The 23,485-nt window shown below is 54.7% G+C and overlaps 1 protein-coding gene across 1 annotated transcript in view; it reads left to right on the forward strand.

The window, feature by feature from the left end:
* The first annotated feature begins 5,528 nt into the window (after positions 1-5,528).
* LOC144762319 (epoxide hydrolase 1-like) overlaps positions 5,529-23,485 on the forward strand; it is a 279,008-nt gene continuing 261,051 nt past the window's right edge. The window contains exon 1 of the mRNA XM_078647473.1: positions 5,529-5,642. Within this exon, the coding sequence (XP_078503599.1) occupies positions 5,614-5,642 (29 nt within the window). The 5' untranslated portion in view covers positions 5,529-5,613. The remainder of the gene's footprint in view (positions 5,643-23,485) is intronic.

A 23,485-nucleotide genomic window follows, 5' to 3' on the forward strand; every position in this document is an offset into this window, starting at 1 on the left:
AATTCGCGCCGCGCAGGAACTCACACGGACACTGGCTGTGGTCTACGCGTGGTCCCGACTAACTCGACGCCACGCCTTCTTTATTTATATACTGTACGCGGCGTCAGGGCGCCACCGCGTATGCGCACGCCTACGTACGCCAGAAGGCTAGACTGCAAACCTGCAGTCCTTCAACATTACATTCCTTTCAACCTTAATAAAAATTAACATTCGCAGTGATGTGGCGGCACCATATACATTGGAATCAACAATAACAAAAAGTTCATGGCCATCCGGCCTGTTACCAGTCTCTGGGTTTCGCAGTCCTCATTCAGCCCACCGCATAGTCCGCCAACTGTGAGGAGGGGGCTGGGTTCTTCCTCAGTCCATAGCCTGCCGCTTCACCACGGAACAGCACTCTCCTGGGGGGCTCATTGCTGGAGGTCTTGACAACCAAGGGTCCCATGGGGCTCCGGGGAGTGGCAGTCTTTGGCGTCTCGGGGGCCTGTGGTTCTCCTGCTGGGCTGCTGTCCCAATCGTGGCCTGCGCTTCCTGGAGGGCTCTGGTTCATTTCAGATCGACTGGGTGATTCCTCATGACTTTCAGGGCCAGGCTGGTCTTCCACTGGACTGACTGCTTTCTTGAAGAATGAGACATTTCTAGTGACTGTTTCTCCTCCTCGCTGAGCGGTAATCATTGTCCCGTTGCGGCCCATGACTGTCCACGGCCATGGCTCATAAGGGAGCCTGAACTTACTCCCGGGATACCTGTCTCGTACGTAGACCCAGTCATTCTCCTCGATAGATGATTCTTTGGATTTCCGCCGGAAACTGGCATAGTCATTCGATCTCTTCCTGTTGGACAATGTCCTCCACGAATCTGCCCTGTTAGGGCTCCAGGTGTGATGATTGGGGAGAGTGTCACGGATTATACGTCCCATGGTGGATGGGCCGGGGGCCGCTTCCGTGGTGCGGTACGGTGTGAGCCTGTACTCCCGGAGGAATGAGTATATTTCCTTTTCCAAAGAGGCTCCTTCGGCATGGGCGATTCGGATGGTCTTGTTTAAGGTGCGCATAAACCTTTCCACCTCTCCGTTTGCTTGCGGCCACCGTGGTGTCACTTTCCTGTGTTGTATTCCCCATTCTGCGAGATAGTCCGCGAATTCTTGCCCCTGGAAAGGGGGTCCATTGTCAGTCTTGACCCGTTCGAAAATACCATGGGTTGCGATGGTCTTCTCAAATTTTGCGATGACTTCTTTGGCTGTGAGAGACGCCACAATTTCCACTTCGGGGTATTTTGTGTAGTCATCCATGATGACCAGCATGTGTCTTCCATCTGGTAGGTGACCAAAATCTGCACTCACGTGTTCCCAGGGCTTTCGCGGGTCGTCTTCGGTGATGACCGGGGGTGGGCTATCTGGGGGTCCTGCTGCCTGCCACCATTGGCACTCTTTGACGGCTCGTTCAACTTGGGAATCCATGTCTGGAAACCATATCTTCGCGCGAAGCCTGCTCTTCGTCTTTACCATTCCCTGGTGCCCTCGGTGAGCGAGGGTGCTGGCTTGATGAGTGAGACTTGAGGGCATCACGATTCTGGGTCCCCTTAACACACACCCCTGACTGTCCACCGATAGTTCTTCCTTGACTCTCATTAGCGCTTCCAACGCCTTTTTAGCTTGCGGTGTTCTTTTGCTCAAAGATGCTTGGAGCGTCTTCCAGTTATTGGTACGTATAGCGCTCGAGATGAGCTGAGAGACCTCATCATTTCTGGTTGCCTCAATGATCATGTCCAGACTCATGGGTAGGGGCCTTGACCTCTCAACTACGGCGTTCACATAAGCCTCCGTATCCTCGGCGTCTTCCTTTTCTCCAGTGGTAGCGGCCCGTGGGTGCCTAGAGAGATAGTCTGCCGGGTTGGTGGCTCCTGGTTTGAATTCTAGTTGGTAGTCGTACTCCTGTAGCTGCAGTATCCACTTTTCTATCCTGGGGGGTGGTTTGGATACCGACCCTCGGAACAGCGGAATCAGGGGCTTATGGTCCGTGGAGACGGTGAATGGGTGACCATATACATACACGTGGAAATGTCTACACGCCCAGTGGATCGCTATGGCTTCTCTCTCGATCTGGGAGTACCTTTGTTCCGTCTCGGTTAGGGACCTGCTTGCATAGGCGATCGGCGCCCAGTCGTCTTCCCCCTGACGTTGTGTTAGGACACCCCCTAGGCCAAAAGGACTGGCGTCAACGGCAATGTTGGTCTGTTTGGCTGGGTCGAAGTAGGAGAGTATTTTCTCTGCTGACAGGGCTGCCTTGGTGTTGCGAAATGCGTCGTTTTGTTCTTCGCCCCACTGCCAGGGTGTGGTCGACTTCGGGAGTTCTCGGAGAGGTCGGTGAGGTTGGAGAGGTCCGGGATGAACCTACCGCAGAAGTTGACCATTCCTAGAAAACTTCGCACTTCGGATATGTTTGTTGGGGCGGGAGCTGTCTGCACATCCTTGACTTTGTCGGGGTCGGGCGCGATTCCTTTGTCGGAGAATGTGTATCCGAAAAAGCTGATCGTGTTTTGGAGAAACTGGCATTTCTCTCGGTGCAAGGTGAGGCCAGAGTCTTTGATTCTCTTCAGTACTCCTCTCAACCTTTGGTGGTGTTCTTCCACAGATTGGGCATATATGAGCAGGTCATCACTGATGTTTAACACACCCGGAAGTCCGCTCAGTACCTCACGGATTGTATTTTGGAAAACTTCAGCAGCGCTGGATATGCCGAAATTGAGGCGTCGATAGCGCCGGAGGCCCACGTGGGTGGAAAAAGTGGTGATATACCTGGAGTCAGGGTGCAGGGGCAGCTGGTGGTAGCCTGAGCGGAGATCCATCTTGGAAAACCACTTAGCGCCATTTAGTTCGCCTAAGATGTCGTCGATGGTAGGTGTCAGGTGGCGTTCCCGCTTGACTGCTGCGTTGGGTAGGTGCATATCTACGCATATGCGTACCTGTCCCGGCTGTTTGGGCTTCCTTGCTACCACAATCGGTGATACCCATGGCGTGGGCCCGTCGACTTTCTCGATTATGCCTTGCCTCTCTAGGTTTTCAAGTTCTTCTTCCACCTTCTTCCGGAGGTGAAACGCTATCCTCCTGTGTCTGAGGGCCACTGGCTGGATGGACGGATCTATGTGTAGCGACACCTCTTTCCCCTTGAGGCATCCGATGCCTCGAAAAGTGTCTTCGAATTCTTCGAGAATAGCGTTCAGTTCATCTTCCAGTACTGCCATAGCATAGAAGATTAGCTGGAGTTCCTCTGCAGCCCGTCCACTGAGGAGCATGCCGCTCCCCTCCTTCGTCACGTAAATAGTTGCGGGGACCTTCTTATCTTGATGACAGATTTCAGTCTGGAAGCACCCGATGAGTGGGATCGGGGTTTTCTGTCCGTGTGCAAAAACACGGATTTTCGCCGTCTTCAGGGTTGGCTTGTCACGTAGTTGATTGTATACGTCAGCCGCCATGAGTTCTATTGAGGCCCCCGTGTCTATGGTGGCTCTCACCTCTTGTTGGTTCACTCTTATTCGACACTTCGGGAGGCGCCTCTTCTTCCTGGCTGGATAGTTGATGGCAAAAACATAGTGGACGGGATAGTCATGTGAGTCGTCGTCCATGTCCTCGCTCTCTGGGCTGTCTCTAATGGCGTCTGCTGCCTCCGGTTTCTGCTTCGATGATCTGCACACTGAGGCAAAATGGTTCATCCGTCCGCATGCGCCACATTTCTTGCCATTTGCCGGGCAGTCCCTCGCACGGTGTGGCACGCCTCCGCAGTACCCGCAGTCTTTTCGCCGGTCTTGTGGCTTCTTACCTCCGAATGGCCGTTGCTTTGGTCGGACGACATTCACTTGTTCTGCCACGTTGACTTGTTCCACCTTCACCGGCCTGTGTAAGGCCGCCTCCATGTGCGATGCTCTCGCTCGCGACAACTCTTTGGATCGGCCTAGTTTCAGGATATCGGCCAAAGGCTTCCCATCTTCCTGTAGGATCTTGACTCGCAAATCGGAGGAATAGCAATTTTGAATGATCTGGCCGCGTATCTCCTCTTGTTCGTCTCTGAACCCACATGTGCTGGCGAGTTCCCTCAACCTCCCATGGAAGGCGTCAAGGGATTCTTCTGCTACCTGGTGGGCCTGACGAAAGATGAATCTTTCGTAGTCTTTGCTGGCCATGGGCTCAAAATAGGCGTTGAGCGCATTCAGGAGGGTGACATATGTGTGTGGCGTGGCCTCCGTCAACGTCTTGTAAATTCTGTGAATGTCCTTACCCCCTTGGTGAAGGAGGAGTGCTCTGCGCCGTTCTCTCGCCGTTCCTGCACCCTCAAAGTAGAACTGCAGATGCTCTGTCCAACCCTTCCACCTTGGCGCCAGTGAAGCGGGCGCTCCGTCCACCACGAATGGCTCGATTGGAGGAATGGTCGTCATCTTGGCGCCGGGACCCTCTGCTCCATGGGAGGTGGGACCAAAAATGAGGCTGGAGCCAGGTGATACCCCCGTGCAGGATCCTAGGAGGACAGGCGTCCGGCGTGCAGTCCGCCGCGACCTCAGCGGTGGGCGGGGCTCCTCCCGCAGCTGTAGTGCAAGTGGGCCACGTGTCGCTGCCTAGCGACTCCACGGGCCCGCCTGGAGCACCAGCGTGCACTCTCCTACCAGCCAGGCAGGAACCGGGAGAAGACAGGGCATCCGCCCCACAGCGCACGTATCTGCAGCGCTTGGTGGGCCCAGGTGGCGGCAGCGCCGCGGGCCTCAGCGAGCCGCAGCTGAAGTCGGGGCAGGGGTTCGGGCCTCATCCGGGCCGGCGGAGACTAAGGGCCGGGGCCGGGACTGCATCGGCGCTCCGAGATCGCAGGTCGGAGCACCGGGAGAAGCACAGCGTGGGGCCTTTTAACTTCTCGTCGCCATTGACAGGTCTTCAGACCTAGGCTGGGCGCGTGTGCAATTCGCGCCGCGCAGGAACTCACACGGACACTGGCCTTCTTTATTTATATACTGTACGCGGCGTCAGGGCGCCACCGCGTATGCGCACGCCTACGTGCGCCAGAAGGCTAGACTGCAAACCTGCAGTCCTTCAACATTACAACTACCAAATACCTGATGAATGTGAGGTGGCGGGTTGCACCCACTGCACAAAATAAGTGACTTCTACTTCCATACATCCCAAGAGACCCTACCTATTCAGTCAGGCGATCCCGATTTTGAAGCAAAAAATGGCCTTTGTTTTAGCTGGTGTTCGCCTAATATTCTCTCTGCTTCAATGGAAGTCAATGGGGAAAATACATTCCCGCGATGTTTTCCAAATCTCCCACTTCACTAAATGATGGCATGTGTGAACGTCTTAAGAACTAAAACTTAACAACCATCTCTCCACTGCTCACCGTGCACCCTCGGTCTGCCCATGGCTCCACAATGTTTGCAGGCAGTGAGTAAACTGGCCGAGCCTGCCTTCTAGAATCTGTCCACCAGGGGGCAGCGAGGGGTCGAGGTTTTTTGTTTATCTTGTTTTCGCCTCTCGTTCTCAAGACTTGTCGCTCATAAGTTCTCTGGTGCGGGGGTCGGCCTGCACTTCTGCCAGAGCGTCGGAGCTGCAGGACGGGCCCCGGAGCAGAGATGTGGAGACAGGCCGTGCAGGACTGGAGGTGAGCCGGCTGGGAGCGCCTGCCCTGCACGGAGATCTGTTCTGCTGTGCTATGTTAGGTTGAGTTTGTTTTTTCTTTGGAATTCTAAGGCTTGTAGTCCTCGTTTTATACTCGGCTAAGTAAGACTACAAGTCCCAGAATTCTAAGTAAAAACCCGGACTGGTCTAACAGTCAGGTGTGTGCCTGGGAAACTTGGCAGCTGTGTGCAGTAGTGATTGCCTGTTGTGCCCTATGCTATGCTATACTATTGTATGTCTGTGTTACTGCAAGCGCTGCTATGGTATAGTATTGTCTGGTATTCTGTGCTATGTTAGTGTATGGCATGTTATGCCGCAGTGTGCTTTGTTATTGTATAGAATGTGTGCAGTGTTTATGCAGTGATGTATTATCCATTGGTATGTCAGTACATGTGCTATGGTACGTTATGCTATACTTTATAGCCCGTAACGCCTTGCCATGCATGTATGGTATGTTGTATACCCCATGCTATGCCGTGCTTTGTGCAGGATATTGTGTGCATTTTTAGGAGGGGCCTGTTTCAGGTGAGTGGAAATGAAACCGTTAAAAACATGATGGAAAAATAACAATAATTTTAGGTGAAACAGAACCCGTACACCCGAACTAACTCTCGGTGCCTTATTCAGATTTCGCTCAGTTGAATTTCAAACCCTGCAATGAACTGGAGGAACCCACTTGTTTTCAGCCCCTCTTCTGACCTTTGCTCCCTCTGGCTTCAGACCAACTCTCTCGCCCCTTGAAGCCTCTAATCCCCTCCGCCCAGCCCCCATCTACACTCTAACGCCCATCTGCACCCCCCACCCCCCACACACACACTTCCAATGTCTGCCTTCCTGCCCGTTTACTCTGCCCCACTCCTCCTCTTTCTCCAACCTGCCACCACGTTCTCACTTCGAACTCTGTACAATGTCTAATTAACAAGATGTCATTTCCCCACGAATTAAAAAAAACTATGAGGCTTTGGAAATCTGTGTCTTTAAGAGCTAGGAACCTCGTCTGCGTTTTTCTTGTTTGTGCCTCTATCCGCCTCGAATTCCTACTGATTGTTACACCCGGTTCCTGCCTAGAGATTCTGCATCAGACTGATTGATTATACCTGAAAGGCTGGCGGGGTGGGGTGGGGTCAGTCACACATCTGCCTCTGCCTTCCAGAGCACCAACTCTTCCTCCACCCTTCCCTTCCCTTCCCTCCCTACTTTTTAATCCCCCACCTCTCCATGTGTACGTGCAGGCCAGGGCACAAGTCCTAAAAATGAAATGGGGGGGGACGGGACTAACCTAATTAATCAGTATGCAAGTGGCATCACGGTGCGTGACATCGCGGCGCTTGAGGCGTTTGGCGTCACAGCCCATGACATCACAGGAAGAGGCATCACATGAAGTGACATCACATGAAGTGACATCAGATCTTAAGCCCTCTCATATATGTTTAACATGCCTATCATTCATGATACATGGGAGCACATTTCGAATATACATGCAAACCCTCCTGATTGAGGTAGAAGATTCACATTTTTGTAAGATACACATGAAACAATAATGCCTTTTGTCAGCATAACATTTCCTCTACCCATAGTACTTTAATAGAAAAAAATGTGATATTTAAATTATCACAATGCCTCCTCAGGGGTAGTAAGCGCTATATAAATGCTGTTTATTTTGTGCAAATACTGGGAAAGATCAACACATCTGACGTTCTTACAGTGCAAGTGTATCTCCTAAACAGAGCCTGAACTAAGTGAAAAGCTGCCTCTCTTAAGCATGTGTGCAGTGCTAACAAAGTGTGACCCTTTCTTTCCACTCTGCTGCATTTGCTTCTAGGTGTGAGGCTCCTGACTGCTGCCAGCCAGGAGACTCGAACAAAAGGAGGCCTGATCACCCCTCAAATTCGGCCTTTGTTATAGGCCCAGCAGGAGTCAGAAATAAGAGAGCCCCATCCTGTCCCCTCCTGCACTTGTTCGGGTTCGAAAGCAGATAACAAGGTGCAGGCGCTGCTGAAAGTGTCCCGGTGTTTGGAAATTACACCAGGGCGAACTCAGCATCTTTTTCAGTGAGGCCCAACTTCTTGGCCCCACTGAACGGCGTCCAACCTGTGAAAAAAGTGAGTGGACACCGTCCACCCGTGTGTACCCCCGACTCGTGCCCTGTTTACAAGTAGTTTTTGAAATACTGTTACTCCTCGGGGAAAGACACCAGTTCTCCGCTCTTCTGGCCCTGGGTGGGACTGGGAGCATTACTTTATGGGAGCTCTGATTTTACATAAATATATATTAGCACAAAACAGACCCAGGGCATCAAAAGAGCGTGGTAGTTCTGATTGTTATTCAAACTGTAGTTTTGTTTGTGATTCAAACTGTTGACTGGTACTTAATGAGGAATCTTTAACACCTACTCCTGCGGCGATGGAAGTTTGCTACACAACCCACCCCACACTAGACAAGAGTACTTTTGTAAATACCGCAGTACCTCTGCCATTCTGCAGCTATGTGTCCTGTTTGCCTCACTTGCACTGACAATGTGTTGTATTGAAACTTATAAAGCTCTTACTACTCCGATGTGGGGCGCTGAAGCGATCGCCTACATGGATAGCACGCAACACCATGTAGAGTGTGTAGTTGGAAGTGTGTTGTCTTTGTTTTAATCCTGTGTGGGAAGTGTTTCCATGCTGTGCGTGATGACCCCCGTGATTCGGTAATCGTATAATGGGACACAACACAACGGTGTGATGGTTGAAGGAGTGTGGGAGATCGGCTCGCAGTCTATGTATTCAGTAGACTTGCATCTTTGAGCAGCTGTGCAGGCCCTATTATTCTATCTTCTATTTCATTGGTCCTGTTAACTGGTTAATGCACAGGGCTGTCCATTCTGAGCAGGGGTAGGTTTTATGAAGACCTGGATCAGAGATCTGCTGGGTTGGACTCTGTTACTTTCATCCCTTTTCTGATTGCCATGGTGAGATGTCAAAAGCGGTGGTGGCATGTAACTTGTTGGGACCCACCGTGGTGGACTACATTTGAGTCCTCTGTTGGCCTATCACATGTGGCAGATCTCTTCAGTTATTCTGTACCTGTCCTGTTGGTGATGGGTGGTCGGTTTTGGTTTACTCCTGTGGACTAGTACAGTACTGGGTGATGGCCATGACCCAGACCAGTTTTGTCCTATGTGAGAGTGTCAAGCGCCATAAGCAGGGCCACTGGAATTATGCAGCTGTGGCGATTTTCACATAATTGTTAATTTGCCACATGTGCCACCTAATTCATCATCTGCTGCATAAACTGCAGATTTTGACAAAATAAAATTGTTTCTAGCTGAAATGGTTCAAAAGTTGGTAAAAACACAGCAACACGTGTTGCCGCCCAGTGGAAGGCCCTTTGCCAAGGTTGACTGGCTACCTTTCTGTAACTTATTGTTATATTTGGGTGTTACACTGGTACTAATGAGGTACAACTAATGCTCAGTGTTAACAAGCTTAAAAATGGCAAAATAATAAAGGAATACTATGACAAAAAGAACTGCATAAAGCTGTGTTGGACCCGGCCTCGTGGTGTGGTCCTACCCCTCCCGCATGGCGGGCCCCCGGACGACATCGGCCCTCCACCCAGCCCGGGTCGGCCCTGGGCACACCTCTGCACGACCTACAAACCACCCGATCCGCCCCCCCGGCGGCCCACCACCACTGTCACGGCACCCTTGGGCCGCCCCTGCGTTACCGGTCCGGTGCCCACCAAGGACCCACATTCCAGGCCCGACGCCATCTTGGGCCCATCACGTCACAGGCACGTGGTCCCGGCTCAGCCGCGACCCCAGCCCCAGCGAGCCCGCCATCGAGGCACCAAGAACCTCCGGGTGGTAGAGTGGCCACTCAATCAGAGGCAAGGAGAGGGGAGTTTCGATGGCTCTCCAACCATCCCCGGACGCCTGGTAGCGATCGCCCTTCGGCCTCCCTGGGCGCTGGCTCCACCCCCCTGCTGGGTGTCTGGACACCATCATCCCGGCCCCTCTGACCCCCAGGCGAGAGGGTCCGGACATCAAAGGACTCCAGACCTATATCTGGGCCAGCCCCGGAGTAGGACGGGAGTTGTATCACGGAGTCGAGAAGCCCTGCTGACGCTGTCGGCTGACCCTGAGACGAACTCACCTGATTGCCCTACCTGGAGCCTGCTGGCGCTGCCGTGGCCCACCTTCGCTGTAACCACCTTGGAGCCTGCTGGCGCTGCCGCGGTCCATCTTCGCTGTAACCACCTTGGAGCCTGCTGGCGCTGCCGCGGCCCAACCTTCCGGAACCCCCCAGCTCGAGGATTGAGAGCTGTGCGTAGGGTCTCCTTGCCACCGACCATCTATAAGACTGTCCCGCTACCTGACCCCTTGTCACGAGACTTTCCCGGTCCCAGGATCGGCTGTATATATTGAAACGATACTTATTGCCAGATAAAGCTTGAAAACTCTATCTACGTGTTGTGTACTTTTGTAGTGGTGTAGTTACTCTGCTGTACGATTCTAGAAGAGGGCCCCCCGTCGGAGGCCCCCTCGACATCGCTCGGTCCCTTCTCCGAAGGAGGGGTAGACCTAGGGGTGGTCAGTCAGACACCTTCTGCCGCCCCCGGGTTCGCCTTTCTAACATTGGTGGCAGGCGCTGCGATCCGAGCTCACGCAAAATCGTACAGAGAGGGATCTACCCGCTACAGCGAAAAAACACACGGAGACCATGACGACCCAAGGAACAAATCCATCGGCCGAATTCCAGAAAGAAAAGATGGAAGAATACAGCCACAAAGAACTAAAACAATTCTGTAAAGATATGGGTATCGCTACCACTGGCCTGAATACAAAAGAGGACTTCAAATCGGCCCTACAAGCCTGGGTGGAAACCCGAGACGGGCCACCCCAAGAGGAGAATAGTCCGAATGGACAACCGGAAACCAGCGCCCCCCCGACGGGGGAAAGAACCGCAACCCTAAACACGGACCTCATCTATGAAGACGCTCGAGAACGAGAGCGCAACCGGCTACACGAATTGGAACTTGCACGACTCCGGTTAGACGGAGAACTCCAGCTAGCAGAGAGAAAGATAGCCCTTGAGCAACTACGGCTGGAGGGGGATCTAGAAGAAAAACGGAGACAACCTGACCTCGAAGAAAAACGATTAGCCTATGAACACGAACGAGGCCTGAAATAACTCGAAATCAAAGCCAAACTAAGCGAAGATAGCACAGCCGGGGCCAAGACCTCGGCCCCTCCCGTGGACACCAAGGTTCACCTACCGAAAGATGTAGTCAAAGAATACTACAAGAACGACGACATCCAACAGTGGTTCAAAGCCTACGAGGTGGCCATGACCGCCCATCGGGTGCCCCTGAAGGACTGGGGCGCCGGCCTGTGGGGAAAGTTCATCAACGAAGGGAGGGACGCCCTGCTGGAACTCCCTGACACCGAAATGACTTCCTATGAACACATGAAAACGGCCCTACTCACACGCTACGGACTCACCCCCGAGATGTACCGGCAGAGGTTCCGAGACTGTAAAAAAATCCCCGGTACAACTTGGGTGGAATATGCGAACTTTTTTAGCAGAGCCTTCGAGGGGTGGGTCAAAGGCAGTCAGGTTACTACCTACCAGCAGTTGGTCGACCTGATATTATGGGAGCACCTCTCCAACAACTGCTTCATTGAACTACGACAACACCTCCTCGACAGCAAGTTGACCGAGCCACGAAAACTAGCGATCGAAGCAGATCGGTGGGCGAGCACCCGTGTCCACCGGAACCCCACAGGAGAATACGGACGAGGGTCCCCGGGGAACCACCGGCCGCGAGGCGGCGGGTCGGGCATCAGCCGAGGGCGAGACCTCCCGCCGGGGTCTTCGGCTGCCTCCGCTACCCCAGCCTCCGGCCCGAGGGGGGCCCCTCCGGCCCGACCGGGACCACGCCCCAACGTTACGTGCCACAGATGCCAACGGCTGGGTCACTATGCCAATGACCCTCTCTGCCCCATGAACCAACGGCCCGGCACCACCGCCCCCCCCGGTCGACAACTCACTGCAGCCGCTCTAAGCGAAGAAAGAGATGAAGAAGAAGAGGTCCCTATGGAACCAGAAGAATGGGAGTCCGCGGCCATGTGCCTCGCCTCCCTGGGCGACAAAGACATGATCCCTCGGGACCAGATTCCGATCAACACCCAGAAGTACCGCCAGTGGGTCACCATCAACGGACGCCGGGCCGAGGCTCTCCGTGACACGGGGGCCAGCATAACCGCCGTCCGCTGCCATCTGGTGACCCCAGAACAAATCTTGCCACACGTTCTGTGCCCTGTCCGGTCAGCGGACAATTCCGAGAGCCTGTGCCAGATGGCCTGCATCCCCTTCGAGTGGGGAGGGGTGTCCGGCATGCTGAAAGTCACCGTCCGAGACGATGCCCCAGTAGACTGCCTCCTAGGGAACGACCTGGAAAGTTCCCCCTGGGCACAAATCGAACGACGAGAGCATCTGGGGATGCTAGGCCTTCCTGAATGGGTTTGCGTAACAACCCGATCCAGGTCCACCCGGGACGCCGTCCCCACCGAAGCCAATCTGCTCGAAGAACCGGAATAGCAGGCACCTCCGCCACCCGCCACTGCCACAACCGAACCCGAACTGGGGCCGCGGGACCCCAGCCATGAGGAACTTTCCGAGCTCGGGCCCCTTCCCGAACTAGCCCAGTGGCGCCAAGAAGGGGGCCCCACCCATGAGCAGTTCCGTCAGGAACAAAGGACCTGTCCTTCCCTTGAGGGACTCCGACAACAAGCCACCACCCAAGCCACAGGAACCCCCTCGGGGTCCCACTGGGTCTATTGGGACCAGGACCTCCTATACAGCGAACAGAAAATCGCCGAGCTGGGGGCCGGCCAGTGCTAGTCGTCCCCCTCCCCTTCAGGGGTTTTCTCTTAAATCTGGCACATGATGTGCCCCTCACTGGGCACCTGGGGAAGGACAAAACCTACAACTGCCTGGTGACCCACTTTTATTGGCCGAAGATGCGCAGCGATGTGTACAACCACTGCCGAACCTGTCCGACCTGCCAAGCCAGTGGAAAGAGTGGGGGGGAAATCAAAGCCCCACTCCAACCGTTTCCCGTGGTGACCACTCCCTTCGAGCGAGTAGGGATCGACATCGTGGGGCCCCTGGATCCTCCAACCTCTCAGGGGCACCGCTTCATCCTCGTCCTGGTGGACCATGCCACCCGCTACCCAGAAGCTATCCCTCTCCGGACTATCACAGCCCCCGTAGTGGGGCGAGCGCTCATGGGGATCTTCTCTAGAGTCGGCTTCCCCCGAGAGGTCGTAAGTGATCGGGGCACAAACTTTATATCAAAATATATGCGGTCCCTATGGCAACAGTGCGGGGTCGCCTATAAGTTCACCACCCCGTATCACCCTCAAGGGAATGGACTAGTAGAACGGTTTAATAGGACCCTGAAAGGAATGATCAAGGGCCTAGAAGAACCACTCCGGCGCAAATGGGACGTTCTGCTGCCGTGCCTCCTGTTCGCCTACCGGGAGGTACCCCAGAAGTCCTTGGGGTTCAGCCCTTTTGAACTATTATATGGACACCCTGTGCGAGGCCCCCTCAGCCTGGTCAAAGAAGGCTGGGAGCTGGCCCCCTCCGATGCTCCACCCGATGTTTTCCGCTACTTCTTGACTCTCCGCAACCAGACTCGAAGTTCCGGGAACTGGCCGAAACCAACCTAAAAGCCATTCAAGAGGAGATGAAGCGCTGGTATGATGAAAACGCCTCGTCCATTGAATTCGAGCCGGGCCAACAGGTCTGGGTCATGTCCCCAGTCGACCCTGGCGCCCTCCAGGACAAATGGACAGGGCCCTTCCGTGTGGTGGAGCGCAAGAGCCCCGTCACCTACCTAGTGGACATGGAGTCCCCCCGGAACCCCCTCCGGGTCCTACACGCCAACCGGCTCAAGCCCCACTTTGTCCGCACCGAACTGAGCCTGTTGTTGGCTACCGATGACGGAGCAGAGGACGACTCCGAGCCTCTACCAGACCTCCTGAGCACCTCCGAGAAAGATGGTTCGGTCGAGGGGGTCTCCCTCTCTTCCACGCTGACCCCCAAGCAGCGCCAGGACTGCCAGAGACTGCTGGGTCAATTTGCGAACTTATTTTCCCTCACCCCCGGGGTCACGCAGTGGTGTGTTCACGACGTTGACACGGGGGACAGTCCGCCCGTGCGGCACCGAGCCTACCGAGTCCCCGACCGAGTGCGGGCCTGCATCCAATCCGAAGTTTGCAAAATGCTAGCCCTAGGGGTAGTCGAACCCTCAGACAGTCCATGGGCCAGTCCCGTCGTCCTGGTCCCTAAGGCCACCGCCCCCGGAGTGCCCCCGGAGCTGCGGTTCTGTGTCGACTACCGGGGGCTGAATGCAGTCACCAGGACCGACGCCCATCCCATCCCCAGGGCGGATGAACTGATCGATCGCCTGGGAGCCGCCAGGTACCTCAGCACCTTCGACCTCACGGCCGGATACTGGCAAATCGGCCTCACGCCAGGAGCCCAGGAACGGTCCGCGTTCTCGACCCCGGATGGCCACTACCAGTTCAAAGTGATGCCCTTCGGCATGAAGAACTCCCCGGCCACCTTCCAGAGACTCGTGAATAGGGTGCTGGCGGGGCTGGAAGAGTTCAGTGCCGCCTATCTCGACGACATCGCAGTGTACAGCCTTCAGTGGGATGAACACCTGTCCCACCTCTGGAAGGTCCTGACGGCCCTCCAACGGGCCGGACTAACAATAAAAGCCAGCAAGTGCCAGATCGGTCAAGGGTCCGTGACCTATCTGGGACACCAAGTGGGGAGTGGCCAAGTGGCTCCCCTTCAACCCAAGATCGACGCAATCCAGGCCTGGGAAACCCCCGTCACCCAGACCGCCGTCCGAGCCTTCCTGGGGCTCACGGGCTACTATCGGCGGTTCATAAAAGACTATGGAAGCATTGTGGGGCCCCTCACAGAACTAACCTCCAAGAGACTACCCCCGAAGGTGCACTGGACCCCCGAGTGCCAAGTAGCCTTTGAGACCCTCAAAACGGCAATGTGCACCGCCCCGGTGCTCCAGGCCCCCGACTACAGCCGAGAGTTCATCGTCCAAACTGACGCCTCGGAACATGGCGTTGGGGCCGTCCTCTCCCAAATGACCTCTGACGGAGTCGACCGTCCGGTGGCCTTCATCAGCCGGCGCCTGCTGGCTAGAGAACAACGATGGAGCACCATCGAGAGGGAAGCCTTCGCCGTCGTATGGGCCCTAAAGAAGCTCCGGCCCTACCTCTTCGGCACCCACTTCCGAGTACAGACCGACCACCGGCCCCTGCGGTGGTTGATGCAGATGCGAGGCGAGAACCCGAAGTCGCTGCGCTGGTCCATCTCCCTCCAAGGGATGAACTTCACCGTGGAACATCGCCCTGGCAACGACCACGCCAACGCTGACGGCCTCTCCAGATTCTTCCGCCTTGGCGAGGAGAATCCCCAAGAAGATGGGTGACTCTCCCCTGCCTTCAGCTGGAGGGGACGTGTGTTGGACCCGGCCTCGTGGCGTGGTCCTACCCCTCCCGCATGGCGGGCCCCCGGACGACATCGGCCCTCCACCCAGCCCGGGTCGGCCCTGGGCACACCTCTGCACGACCTACAAACCACCCGATCCGCCCCCCCGGCGGCCCACCACCACTGTCACGGCACCCTTGGGCCGCCCCTGCGTTACCGGTCCGGTGCCCACCAGGGACCCACATTCCAGGCCCGACGCCATCTTGGGCCCATCACGTCACAGGCACGTGGTCCCGGCCCAGCCGCGATCCCAGCCCCGACCCCAGCCCCAGCGAGCCCGCCATCGAGGCACCAAGAACCTCCGGGTGGTAGAGTGGCCACTCAACCAGAGACAAGGAGAGGGGAGTTTCGATGGCTCTCCAACCATCCCCGGACGCCTGGTAGCGATCGCCCTCCGGCCTCCCTGGGCGCTGGCTCCACCCCCCTGCTGGGTGTCTGGACACCATCATCCCGGCCCCTCTGACCCCCAGGCGAGAGGGTCCGGACATCAAAGGACTCCAGACCTATATCTGGGCCAGCCCCGGAGTAGGACGGGAGTTGTATCACGGAGTCGAGAAGCCCTGCTGACGCTGTCGGCTGACCCTGAGACGAACTCACCTGATTGCCCTACCTGGAGCCTGCTGGCGCTGCCGCGGCCCACCTTCGCTGTAACCACCTTGGAGCCTGCTGGCGCTGCCGCGGTCCACCTTCGCTGTAACCACCTTGGAGCCTGCTGGCGCTGCCGCGGTCCACCTTCGCTGTAACCACCTTGGAGCCTGCTGGCGCTGCCGCGGTCCATCTTCGCAGTAACCACCTTGGAGCCTGCTGGCGCTGCCGCGGCCCACCTTCGCTGTAACCACCTTGGAGCCTGCTGGCGCTGCCGCGGCCCAACCTTCCGGAACCCCCCAGCTCGAGGATTGAGAGCTGTGCGTAGGGTCTCCTTGCCACCGACCATCTATAAGACTGTCCCGCTACCTGACCCCTTGTCACAAGACTTTCCCGGTCCCAGGATCGGCTGTATATATTGAAACGATACTTATTGCCAGATAAAGCTTGAAAACTCTATCTACGTGTTGTGTACTTTTGTAGTGGTGTAGTTACTCTGCTGTACGATTCTAGAAGAGGGCCCCCTGTCGGAGGCCCCCTCGACATCGCTCTGTCCCTTCTCCGAAGGAGGGGTAGACCTAGGGGTGGTCAGTCAGACACCTTCTGCCGCCCCCGGGTTCGCCTTTCTGACAAGCTGCATAATTTCCCTTTTCTTGCCACATAACTTATTCAACTCTGCCACATAATTTGACCCTCCCCTGCCGCATAATTCCAGTGGCAATGGCTATAGGGGAATTATTATGCAGTCTGAACAGGGGCGGCTGCAGGCAAAATAAAGTGGTGGGGCAGTGGGTGGAGGGCAAATAATATATTCAGATGCTGATCTCATGCTATTACCCAGCATAAGAGCAGCGTCAGGATTGGTCTGAGCTGCCTGGTTAGGCGCTCACTAAGGGACTGAGAGCCTGTGCCTTTACTCCACCTGGCTGAAAAAACAGCTTGGTTGGAGAAATCTAAGTGGAAATGTCGGGTTGGCCATCCTAAGATGGCCGGCCAAACCGACATGCACAATACAATGCTGCTGTCAGTCCACAGAGGTTAGTCCGCCTCCGCCCGCCCTAGACTTGGCAGCATCAGCTGTCAGTGAAAAATAAAACAATAATACAATTGCTTTATTATCTTTTTATTCTTCATCTGCTGTGGGGCGACGCGCCTCTATATATACTACGAGTTCGGTGTGATCATTGGTGGGGCTCTGTGGTTTCAGGTGAATGGTTGGTGAGATGGGCTGGCGGAGATTAGGTCTTGTTGGGTGACAGGGACAGGGTTTTAAAGAGGAGGATGTGACCTATGAAGTGAGGTATCGGCAATTGCAGAAAAACAATAAGGATTGAGGCAGACGGGCATGAGGCTGAGAGGAGGCTATACTCGGAAATAGAAGGTATCGGAGGATGAAAGTTAAGAAGACGGTCACTGTGAAGAGAGAGAGGAATCAAGCGGGAGGAAAAGTGTATGAAGGAATACAATGTTCAGAAAGAATTTATGAAATAAGAACTGTCTTATGAAATTAACATTTGCATTTTGATAGGTTTATATGGAATAAACTTCATTCTAAAGAAATGTATTATAACTATTAGAAGGAAAGCTTGGTTGGCCTTCCATGGTTGGAATGCAGCGCCAAGAGCATGCTTAGGCGAAGCTGAGGAGGGGTCAGACCGCGTCCATAGAGTCAAAGTGGGGCACAGGTGAAAAGCCCAGCTGTCTCTGACCCCCAGAGCAAATCAGTATTTTTCTGAAGGGAGAGCCAGCACGTTGGTGGGGTGGTGGAGAGGGGGAATTAAAGACAGCCAAGGAAATAGCATTTTAACCAGCCCACTCAACGCTGGCCTTCAAAGCAGCGTCAATGCCACACTAAGGAGTCCAGGCCTCTGTTTTACAGCACCACCACAAATGACCACACCAGATTGCAACAAATGGTCTGCATTCTTTGTAAGGGAAAGGGAATACCCAAACGGCACTGCATCGCTTTGCTCAGGGCCTTAAAAATCCTTGCACAACAATTGCTCTAGAAATCCTCCTGATAGGCTGACAGTCTTCCTGGCTGTACTTATGACTCAAAAATGTAATAAAACATCAATTACATGCAATCCAACTAAAAAATAAGACAGCCAACATCTAAAGGCCTTCCAAAAAAGCCAGCTGGTTCACCGAAGTACTGAAATCCATAAAGTGTGCCAACCAATCAATCAATCAATCAATCGGAGCATTTGTATAGCGCACTACTCACCCGGAGGGTCTCAAGGCGCTGGGGGGGGGGTGGGGGGGGGGGGGGGGTTCGCTACTGCTCGAATAGCCAGGTCTTGAGCTGCTTCCTGAAGGCGAGGTGGTCCTGGGTCAGGCGGAGGTGGGTCGGAAGGGAGTTCCAAGTCTTGGCGGCCAGGTAGGAGAAGGACCTTCCTCCTGTGGTGGCTCTTCGGATGCGGGGGACGGCGGCGAGGGCGTGGCTGGTCGATCGAAGCTGGCGCGTGGGAGCGTAGAAGTTGAGGCGGCTGTTGAGGTATCCTGGTCCTTGGTTGTGTAAGGCTTTGTGTGCGTGGGTGAGGAGCCGGAAGGTGATTCTCTTGTTGACCGGGAGCCAGTGCAGGTCTCTCAGGTGTCCGGAGATGTGGCTGCGGCGGGGGATGTCCAGGATGAGTCGTGCTGAGGTGTTCTGGATCCGCTGGAGTCTCTTCTGGAGTTTGGCGGTGGTTCCGGCGTAGAGGGAGTTGCCGTAGTCCAGACGGCTGGTGACGAGGGCCTGGGTGAACGTCTTCCTGGTCTCGGTGGGGATCCATCGGAAGATCTTGCGTAGCATTCGCAGGATGTGGAAGCACGACGAGGAGACGGCGTTGACTTGTCTGGTCAAGGGAGAGGGAGGAGTCCAGGATGAAGCCCAGGTTGCGTGCGTGGTCAGTTGGTTTGGGTGCGCTGCCCAGGGCGGGGGGCCACCAGGAGTCGTCCCAGGCGGAGGGTGAGGATCCCAGGATGAGGACTTCCGTCTTGTCTGAGTTCAGTTTCAGGCGGCTGTTCGACATCCATTTGGCTACTTCTGTCATCCCTTCGTGCAGGTTGGCTCTGGCGGTGGCGGGGTCGTTAGTGAGGGAGAGGATCAGCTGGGTGTCGTCGGCGTAGGAGATGATGTTCAGGTTGTGCTGGCGTGCGATGGCTGCGAGGGGGCTCATGTAGATGTTGAAGAGAGTTGGGCTGAGCGAGGAGCCTTGAGGAACGCCGCAGATGACTTCGGTGGCCTCCGATCTGAACGGGGGGAGGCGGACTCTCTGTGTCCTTCCGGTGAGGAAGGAGGTGATCCACTCCAGTGCCTTCTCCTGGATTCCGACGTTGCTGAGGCGCTGTACTAGGGTGCGGTGGCAGACAGTGTCGAAGGCCGCGGAGAGGTCCAGGAGGATGAGGGCCGCTGTTTCTCCGTTGTCGAGAAGGGCTCGGATGTCGTCTGTGGCTGCGATCAGGGCGGTCTCGGTGCTGTGGTTGGCCCGGAAGCCAGACTGCGAGAGGTCGAGGGAGCCGTTCGTCTCGAGGAAGGCAGCCAGTTGCTTGTTGACGGTCTTCTCGATGACTTTGGCCGGAAACGGGAGCAGCGAGATGGGGCGGTAATTCTTGAGGTCGGTAGGGTCTGCTGATGGTTTCTTGAGTAGAGCGCTGAGTTCGGCGTGCTTCCAGCTCTCCGGGAAGGTGGCGATGTCGAAGGAGGTGTTGATGATGTCCCGCAGGTGGGGTGCGATGACAGCGTCGGCCTTGTTGAAGACGTGGTGAGGGCAGGGGTCTGTCGGAGATCCGGAGTGGATGGAGTTCATCGTGCGGATGGTGTCTTCGGTGCTGATCGGGGTCCAGGCGCGGAGGGTGGTGGTGGGGGGCGGTGGTTCGGTCGTGGCGTGCGTTGGTTAGTGCTGAAGCTGTTGTGTATGTCCGCGATCTTGTTGTGGAAGTAGGAGGCGAGGGAGTTGCAGAGGTCTTGCGAAGGGGTGATGTCGTTGTTTCCGGCGTTGGGGTTGGAGAGCTCTTTCACGATGTTGAAGAGTTCCTTGCTGTTGTGTGCGTTGTTGTCCAGTCGTTCCTTGAATGCAGTTTTCTTGGTGGCGCGGATCAGCTGGTGGTGTTTTCGGGTGGCGAGCTTGAGGGCAGTCATGTTGTCCGGTGTTGGGTCTGTGCGCCAGGTTTTCTCGAGTGCTCTGCAGTTCTTCTTGGAGCTCTTGAGTTCGTCGTTGAACCATGGGGCTTTCTTGCTGCCGGGTCTGCTCGGCGGGGTCTTCAGCGGGGCGAGTTCGTCTGCGCAGTCGCTGATCCATTTCGTGAGGTTGGTGGCTGCTTGACTGGGGTTCGTTGTGCTGGTGGGAGGGTTCTTGCTCAAGGACGTAGTGAGCTGGTCTGCAGTGATCTTGTTCCAGCTTCTGCGGGGAGCCTGTTGCTGGTGATGGTGGAGCGTGGTCCTTCTGAAGCTGAAGTGGACGCAGCTGTGGTCCGTCCATGGGAGTCCCGTGGCGTGGCTGAAGGCGATGTCCTTGCTGGAAGAGAAGATCGGGTCGAGTGTGTGTCCGGCGTAGTGGGTGGGGGTGGTCACCAGCTGCTTGAGTCCCAGGTTTGCGAGGTTGTCCAGCAGGGTGGTGGTGTTGCGGTCGTTGTTGTTCTCCAGGTGGAAGTTGAGGTCCCCGAGGAGGATGTAGTCGGCTGAGGGGAGGGCGAGCGGGCTGATGAAGTCGGCGATGTCCTCGCTGAATTGTGTGCGTGGTCCCGGGGGTCTGTAGATGAGGGTGCCTCTGAGGGTGGTCTTGGGGTTGACGTGGATCTGGAAGTGCAGGTGTTCGGCGGGTGCGATGGTGTCATCGGTGTTGGTCGTGATGCGGATGGTGTTCCTGTGGATGATGGCGATGCCTCCTCCTGTCTGGTTGACGTGGTCCCTCCGGATGATCTTGTAGCCGTCCGGGATGGCGATGGCGATGTCGGGCGCTGAGGAGGCGTTGCAACCAGCAACTGGAAAGGAAATGGCGCATTAGCAGAAAGCCAAAAGACCACACCACCAACAAAAAGTTCTCACAATACCACCAACTCCTGAAAGAAACAAAAAAGAACGCTCTACAGACCGTATTGAAGCGCGCTCCAACCGCAACAGGGAACTCTGTGCCGCAACAGGTAACTCTTTGCAACTACCTGGCTGACTTCTTCCACGACAAAATCTTAGACATCTACAAAAACTATGAACCCGAACCCTCTGCTGCCGACAGCATCAACCAGCTCATACCCACGAACACCTCCGCACCCAATGGGACCTCCTCACCACGCAAGACACCATCTCCATCATGAACCCCATGCAATCAGGAGCACCCATGGCCCCTTTCCCCACCACATGTTCAACCTGGGAAACCAGACAATCAGCAGCAAACTCAGAAAGGTCCTCAACACCTCCATCACAATGGCCTCCTTCCCCAAAAACTGGAAACATGCCAAAGTAAGTGTACCACTTGCAAAAAACATCCGCCAACCCAACTGGACCCAAGAACTACTGGTCCTTCTCTCTGCTCCCATATGAAGCGAAGATCCTCGAGAAAGCGGTCAACCAGCAACTCGCCCATCACCTAGAGCACCACAACCTTCTGGACCCCTTCCAAACCGGATTTTGAGACAATCACAGCACCAAGGCGGCACTGATAGCAGCCACTGACAACATCAGGGCCCACTTGGACCACGCTGGAACGGCAGCCCTTTTGACACTGTCCCCCATCACACTTTGATCAACAGACTCCACCACATCGGGATACGGGAACACGCCCTAAAGTGAATCACTTCATTCCTCTCCGGAAGAACCCAGAGGATCTGTCTACCTCCATGCACATCACATCAGAACTCAAGAAGACCACCTGTGGAGTCCCCCAAGGCTCGTCCCTCAGCCCCACCCTCTTCAACAGCTGTGTGACTCCCCTGGCTCGCACAGTTTAATCACACAGACTCAACATTATCTCCTACTCCGATGACACTCCGCTCATCACCTCGCTGACCGAAGACCCATCTACCGCCAGATACAAATTGCATTCCTGCATGCTGGATGTCTCCGAATGGATGAGAGACAATTGTCTAGTCTTCATCTTTGGGAAAAACACCTCACCCTGGAACTACACATGGTGACCCGCTAGTTTTGGCCCACCACCGGCCACACAGACCACGGCTGCAACCTTGGAATCATCCTGGACAGCAAGCTCTCAATGGAAAACAGGGCAATGCCATCTCATCCGCCTGCTTCCACACCATCTGCATGCTCCTCAATATCTTCAGGTGGCTACCAGTCCACACCAGAAGTTCCGTCACCCAAGCACTCGTCACCAGCAGGCTAGACTACGTGAATACACACTATGTAGGAATCACGGCACGCCTCCTACAGAGACTTCAGACAATACAGAACGCAGCAGCTAGATTCCTCCCCGACCTGCCCAGAAGGACCAACATCGCGCCCCACCTCAGGAAACTACACGGACTCCTGATACAGGAGAAATGCCAGTTCAAGATGCTGCCCCACACAACAAGGACGCGCATACCTCAACAAACGCCTGACCTTCCACCAACCTACCAGAATCCTCTGCTCCGTTTCCCTCTGCCTCGCAGACAACCCCCGGATCCACCGTACCAACAGCGGAGGACGCTTCTTTTTGCACACATGATCAGTTAACTTAATGTCACCAATAAACACTTCAGTCACGTGTTAACAACAATTTCATAAAACTTCACATACATTTTCATAAACACCTTATATAAAACACATAGTGACAAAACTCCTATGCATATAAAATAATCTTTACCGTCTCCCGGTGATCACTAAGCTCAATTCTACTTTGCATGGATAAAAGCTCGTGGTAACATTCATCTTGAAATGTGAGCCCTGGACTCCTGGAGTGCCTCAACAGTTTGCCACTGTCAGACCTTACGGCTTTGCCAATGTTTGTTCCTAATGGCAGCGTTTTCAAAATGCTTCTGTTTTTTAAGTGCCGGTTTCTTATGGTATTTTGCTATGAGCTATACTCGTCGCCTGACATTTGAAAATGTACTTGGGGTTAAACCCTCTGGAATTGGAGGACTCAATTTGTTGCAGCAACAGAAATCCTTCCAAACACCTGGTGATAAAAGAAACGAAGCCTGCTGCCTTTTGCCTGGATGGGTAGGGTTGCACACATGTTTGTGGTGGCTAACTTCTCCTGTTAAATCATTACTTTTCAAGTTGGAATATTGTTTATTTGGTTTACTGCAGGGACTATTTAAACAGTATAATTATCACAGAGAAAGAATGAAACAACTTAAACACACTATGAAATATGGACTGCACCTCTCTTATTGTAAAAAGCTTTTAAAAAGTGGGAAACAGCTGGCATCGTGTTCAAATATGAGGTGTCTTCTGTTCCATTTGATTTTTGCCCAAACCTCCATTTTATAAAGAAACGCCTAGCGGCAGGGTACAGAGACTAGTTAAATATCTCGGGACTCTTTCTGTCATGAAATGCAGTACAGTAATGAAATCCGAACTCTGTGGCCAATCTTTAAACTGTTCTTTCACTAATAACGTTTGTAAAACACATCTTGTCCCTGGTTGATGAACACAGTCGGGCTGGAGATGCGGGCAAAAGGGCTCTGCCCAACCGTCCTCTATCAGAGGCAGTGCTTAACTTGAAGTTGTGTTTGCCGGTGCTTT

The sequence above is a fragment of the Lissotriton helveticus genome, chromosome 6 (genome assembly GCF_964261635.1).
Source record: "Lissotriton helveticus chromosome 6, aLisHel1.1, whole genome shotgun sequence".
Classification (NCBI taxonomy): Eukaryota; Metazoa; Chordata; class Amphibia; order Caudata; family Salamandridae; genus Lissotriton; species Lissotriton helveticus.